Genomic DNA, 6,592 nt, shown 5'->3' on the forward strand with positions numbered 1-6,592 from the left:
TAATATTTTGTAGGATAGCTTAAATAGATATAACTTACATGAGCATAGAAACAAATTAGACTAAAAAATTTCTCTGGATGTCGAAACAAATTAAGAGTGAATCAGTACATTCATTTTAAACGTGCATTGTATAATCACCCAATAAGTATTTAAATATCCAATAATTAACCCAAAAAAAATTAAACAATTTAGGAGGAAGGAGAAAGGAGTGGCGGCGGCGGAGAAGGAGGTGGGGGTTTGATTTGATTGGTTAATATTATGTGGTTGAATAGTGTTGGAGCTAGATTCAATGGCAGTGCCGGTGGTGCTGTGAGTTCTTTCGTCAGATATTTCTAGAGAAAACGCGCCGAGAATGTGAGAAAAATCAATCGGAAGGTAAGTCCTCAAGAGGCTTCTTCCATTGCTCGCAATCTATACGATGTCATCAAGGAACATGGTCCACTCACCATCCCCAATGCTTGGGTTCACGCCAAGGTCCTCCCTTTCTTCTTCTTCTTCCTTGTATTTGTTGCTATCTGATCTCTGATGAGAATGCTTAAAACATTGTAATCATAGATACATATAACTTTTTCCATTTCTAATAATGTTTTCAAATTCGAACATGGTTCAATTTCAATATTGTCTATTTTAGCAGACTGGTGGATTTGGAAATATGTGTTCTTTGTTTGCTTCACTTGAGTTGACCAAGTATGATCATTTGTGTCTCTTATGAATAAAAATCATGACTTGCCGTTGCCCATTTGTGTCTCTTATGTTTTTTTGTCTACCACAAACCCAATTTGTTGTTTAGACTTGTTGAATATTAAGGGTGGGTAGTTTGTACTGTTTACTGTAAATGTTATTGTATTGATATGCTCTTATCAATTATGTGGTGCTTTGGTTTCTAGTCTATGCAGGGCACTTGTTTGTATGTGTATCCATTTGTAGTTTATGTCAGCTTCAGAAGTTGGGTGTAGATTTAGTTGATGTAATTAGTTTCTGTGTGATTCATCCCTTTTAGTTCAGAGTTAAACATTATAAAGTTTAAAGATGCAAATTGAAGATAAAAAGATGAAGAAAAAAGAAAAATGTTCTCATCCCTTTTAGTTATGTAACTATTTGCGTCTGTTTATTATTTCAGGATTCTGGTGTTGGTGTAATCAATAGCAAAACACATATGAAGCTGCTCCTGAAATGGATGAGGTGTGGAGCACTGGAGTTGGCTCAAGCAAGAAATTCTTGCTCTCTACTTTGCCTGAAGATTCGAAAGTTACTCAAATAAGGAGCGATATGGAAGTTAAAATCCAACACAAGAAGCCTTCTTCGAGTAAAGGGAAAAAGAAAACCAGATGAAAATTTTTAATCTGGGACTGCTTGCTGCTTTGATTCTACAATCTTAGGACATGGATGAAGTAATAAGATTATTTGTTGATTGTGATGTTAAGTTCAGTATTATATCATATGATGAGCCAAAGACTTTGGATCATCAAAATAATTTGTTGTTTTAGATTCCAACATATGACTAAAGATTCAAGTTTTTGTTTGTCAATTTTGTAGTTTTTCACAAAATTTATGCCAATTAATTCCCTTTTTTCCTTGAGAGAAAAATGTCTAAATGGAATGTGAATGCCATGGATAAAGCTCTAAATCTAATAATGTCAATTTTGAAAATACTGAATAAAATAGAGCTGAAATTGTGATTCTTTGATTGTACTATAATTAAGTCAATCAATCAAAACTAAATACTAGCTATTCATCTAAAAAATTAAAGGCATTTTGACAAAACACAAGAATAAGCATTGGATGGAGCCTTGAAAATATGAATGAGAGAGATTGTGAGGTAAGCAAGTAAAGACGACAGAGTCAATAAAAACCAATATAGGATGATATTGTAAGGTACCAGAACAAGAAAGGGACAAATATCATAATATTTAAGGAAGGCACAACACACTTGGATTGATCAGATTGTGCTCCTTTCCCACTTGCTGCAATCAAAAACACAATAGTCATCATCATGAGTTGTGCCAATCATGATCATGAATGCCTAGGTTGGGCAGCTACAGATCCATCTGGTATTGTTTCTCCTTACAAATTCAATCGCAGGTATCAATTGTTTTCTATCACTCTCTCTCAATATCCATTTTTTTCTTTCTTTTTTTAATATATTAAAACTGACAAGACAACAGGGCTGTTGGGAGTGAAGATGTCTCCATAACCATTACTCACTGTGGAATTTGTTATGCGGATGTAGTCTGGACCAGAAACAAACATGGAGATTCCAAATATCCTGTGGTGCCCGGGTAAGAAATAAAATAAAGATCTGATTTTGATTCCATTCATTTGACTATTTTAGTTTTTTACTGAATCTATCTGATTCTGAGGTTTTGGGTTTGGGTAGACATGAGATTGTTGGGGTTGTGAAATCTGTTGGGTCTGGTGTTAGTCGTTTCAAAGTAGGAGACCATGTTGGTGTTGGAACATACGTAAACTCTTGTAGAGATTGCCACTTCTGTAATCAAGGCCTTGAAAATAATTGCCAAAAGGGATCAGTTTACACTTTCAATCATGTTGATGCTGATGGCACCATCACCAAAGGAGGCTATTCTTCTTTCATTGTTGTCCATCAAAGGTACCTCAATTTTTATCTGTTGCAAAAATTCTCCCCAACTATGTAAATCCTTACAAATATCCCTCTCTAGTTGCATTTTTCTCATCTTTTAAAATTATTTTCTTATGTTGCTATAAGTTACTGGTGCACTATTTAATAACTTTAATACTTAAAATTTAATTATAGCTTTCAATAAAACACATGCATACTCTCATAATTCATCGTTAAACTGCTATTTATGTATTTATTTTTTGTCTGGACTCTTGAGTAGGACTAAATTAACGTTGTGTTACTGTTATATCAACAAATTGTTTAACGAAATGAGCAGAAGGCAACTGTAGGGAAATATTTGCAACAATTTTTATAGTTAAAGAAAAAATTTCGCAACAGAGAAAAACAAAAATCTACAAGGGTCATAGTTCGGAGGATTAATCCTATTTATTCTTAACATAATAATAATAATAATCTATGCTGACACCAAAATTGGTTGGGTAATAATCTTTGATCTTTGATCTCTGTCTCTATAGATACTGCTTCAAGATACCTGATAATTATCCTCTAGCCTCAGCAGCACCTCTTCTTTGTGCTGGAATAACTGTTTATGCTCCCATGATTCGCCATAAGATGAACCAACAACCCGGGAAATCATTCGGTGTCATTGGCCTTGGTGGTCTTGGACACATGGCTGTGAAGTTTGGAAAGGCATTCGGCTTGAATGTAACAGTTTTCAGCACAAGCATTTCCAAGAAAGAGGAAGCTTTGACTCTTCTTGGTGCAGACAAATTTGTATTATCATCTGACCAAGAACAGATGAAGGTATAGATAATATAAGAAGAGATGAAGTTGTTATGATCTTTATTCTGATTAAAGTTTGATTGTATCCAGGGTCTGGCCAATTCGTTTGACTTCATTATTGACACAGCATCTGGAGATCATCCATTTGATCCATACATGGCATTGTTGAAAACATATGGTGTCTTTGTCTTGGTGGGGTTCCCAAGTGAAATCAAACTAAGTCCTGTCAACCTTAATTTGGGTACTTAATACATCAGTGTCCTTATCAAATTCAGTAGTTTTTTTTGTCAGTTTTGTGTGTCCCAAATACTTATGTGTGGTGACATGAGACAGGTGATAAAACCCTTTGTGGGAGCACAGTAGGTGGCACAAGAGAGATACAAGAAATGTTGGACTTTTGTGCTGCTAAAGGAATACAACCCAATATAGAAGTGATTCCAATTCAGTATGCAAATGAAGCTCTCGAGAGGCTAATTAAAAGAGATGTCAAATATCGGTTTGTGATTGATATTAAAAACTCTATCAAATGAGACTCTGCTTGATACAACAGGGATCTCAAACCAATTCATAAACACTGTCAAGTGTCTTTAAGTGTTTTGGTTTAGATGAATTTAAGTAAAATAGTAATGGCATATTTTGTGTGAGTTGAGTTGGACTGAATTAGGGGGTGTTGTGTTGGTGATCTCAAAGACAATATAAACATACATAAAGTATACTATCTATCTATCTTTCTTTCTTTTACTTTTGAAATGTAATAGTAATGTAATGGAATAGGAATCGTAATGGTAATTAATTATAATATTTGGTTTGTTGTTAAAATGAGTATTGTAACTAAAATTATTGTGTTTGGTTTAGTATGAGAATGTAATGGAATAAAATGTATATTGACCAAAATATTCTTATTACTTTTATTTTTTGTAATTATAAAATATTTAAACAAAAAGTAAAATAGAGTTTTGAATTTCTTTTATTATATTTTTATTATAATACTATATTAATTTTGTAATGAATTATAATTGTAATGACCATTACAATAGTTTTTTGTTGTTATGAGATAACCGTTGTAATGGATTATAAAATTTAAAAAAGGAAAGCAAACAAAGTAATGGACATGTTGATTACTATTACAATTTCCATTCCTAATATCAGTCAATCCTAATATCAATATTCTTCGAAACTTTAATCCTTTTTTCATATATTTGAAGATAATATATATGCAAAATGAAAATAGTAGATTCTTGGTCTCTTATATCCATTATACAAGTTTACAACGATATTAGTATTAAATAATTGAAATTTAAATACTTTATTGACAAAATTATTAAGAAAGATCAACTATTTTTAAATATTATTAAAAATATATTAGGTAGAACTAAAAAGTAAGAAAGAATTATGGAATTTAACATTAATTGGACACAAAATTCGACAGGTAGTGTTGAACATCATTCATTCCCTTTCTGATGAGCCATAAGTTGAAATTGAATCCCACTAACAACCCAGAAAATGGGCAAAAAAAAAAAAAAAAAGAAAAGCAAAATCTAAAGCACAACAATGGTTGAGAGTTGAGATATACAATACAGGTAGTGCTGCTATGGCTGAAGCAAGTACTATCATCAAGTCTCCCTAAATTTTTTACATATTAATAAAGCAATTAATCCTCGGCCAGGACAATACTTTCAATCAATACACAATCACAAAAAACAAACCTGAGTGAAATCTCCAAACATCTAAGCAAAGCCATATGGGACACAAACGCCATCTCTTTGTAAACCAAGAGCATCTTCAAAGAAGGTTCAGAATCATGGGGTTCTATTTCAAAACCAATTAGTAATGAGTGGAGTAACCCATGTTCTTATATATGGCTTAGTACTTTTACATTTAATCCATGTGGGACAATGTTCTCCAATAGATGCAATCGGAGAAATGCAGGGAAACCAGTACCGGCGTCTTCCATCTCTATGCCCATCATCAATCATTGGAAGACCTTCCTGTACAATCAATTTTTTCCAAGGCTTGTAAGTCATATTGGTAAAAAAATCCAAGGTGTGAAAAAAAAACACTTATGATATTACCTTGAGTTTACTTATAGCTCTTAGGCAGTCATCTTCAGAGACAGCTTCTCGGTCAGTCCTTCGCCTCCTGCTTACGAAGCAGGTTGCAGAGTTCTTGTAAGTTGATCAAACCTCCATTGTGCCAAACAAATATCAACAATTTGAACACCTGTCTACCCAACACGACCATCCAACATATTAGTCTCAGCTTTACGTACAGTACACATTCTTAGTTAAATTAAAATCCATAAACACATTGGTATATATCTCCTTTAGAATTATATTTATTCAAATGTCTTGTTTATAATAGTATTATATTTTTCAATTAATTTGATAAGCAACTTTCAAGGAGAACTGAGCCAAAAGATTTTCCAATTACATTGGCACAAAAAGATTGAGCTGATTTGTTTCCAAAAGTTTGAATTATTACCACTAATCACCAACAATCTAAAATTAGAGATATGTTCTCTTTGAATTAATTTATTCATTAGGCTTATTTTTTTTTTTGTGTATTTGTATATTTATGCGATTTTTTTTTTTTTGATGAATTACTTTTTTTACAAATAAATATGTTTATATAAATTTAAATTTAAACTCTATATAAAATAATATTTTTTTTTAGAAATATAAAGCTACAGACTAATTTCATTAACAATCATCAATATAAAATTTAAACTCTATATTAAAAAATACCTTTTTTTTCTAGAAACATAAAACTACAGACTAATTTCATTAACAATCATCAATATAAATATTTAAGTATGAATAAATCAAAACAATTCAAAATCAGAACAAATAAATATTCAAGTATTTCATTAAATTCATAAATAAATAAATCAGAACAATTCAAAATCTCAAATCAAGAAAATTAAAAGTTTAGATTTATAATCTTTACAAATATGAAAAACTTAAATAGATCTATCTACCATTGTTATTGCCGTTGCTTATAGTCTCTCAAACCATCGACCTCTGTATTTTTTTCAGAAAGAACATCGACTTCTGTTGAATATGAGCAATGTGTCCTCTTAACACTTTTGAGGCATGCAAGACTTGATAAAATAGTAATAACAATTCAAGAACAATGCAGCAAAGAAATGAATAAATGAAAAAAAAAATGCAAAATTAAAAAAAATTCAAGAACAAGGCCCAAAACTGAACT

The 6,592-nt window shown here is 31.8% G+C and overlaps 1 protein-coding gene and 1 pseudogene across 1 annotated transcript; both read left to right on the forward strand.

The window, feature by feature from the left end:
- Positions 1-156: 156 nt before the first annotated feature.
- On the forward strand, positions 157-1,574 carry LOC115711297 (uncharacterized; annotated as a pseudogene).
- Positions 1,575-1,752: 178 nt separating this feature from the next.
- On the forward strand, positions 1,753-4,123 carry LOC115711295 (probable cinnamyl alcohol dehydrogenase 1). Its single transcript, XM_030639631.2, has 6 exons — positions 1,753-2,082; positions 2,166-2,279; positions 2,378-2,608; positions 3,115-3,403; positions 3,473-3,623; positions 3,716-4,123. The coding sequence occupies exons 1-6, from the start codon at positions 1,994-1,996 to the stop codon at positions 3,910-3,912; spliced, it is 1,071 nt and encodes a 356-aa protein (XP_030495491.2). The 5' UTR covers positions 1,753-1,993; the 3' UTR covers positions 3,913-4,123.
- The last annotated feature ends 2,469 nt before the right edge of the window (positions 4,124-6,592 follow it).

Source organism: Cannabis sativa, chromosome 3 (genome assembly GCF_029168945.1).
Source record: "Cannabis sativa cultivar Pink pepper isolate KNU-18-1 chromosome 3, ASM2916894v1, whole genome shotgun sequence".
NCBI classification, from domain to species: Eukaryota; Viridiplantae; Streptophyta; class Magnoliopsida; order Rosales; family Cannabaceae; genus Cannabis; species Cannabis sativa.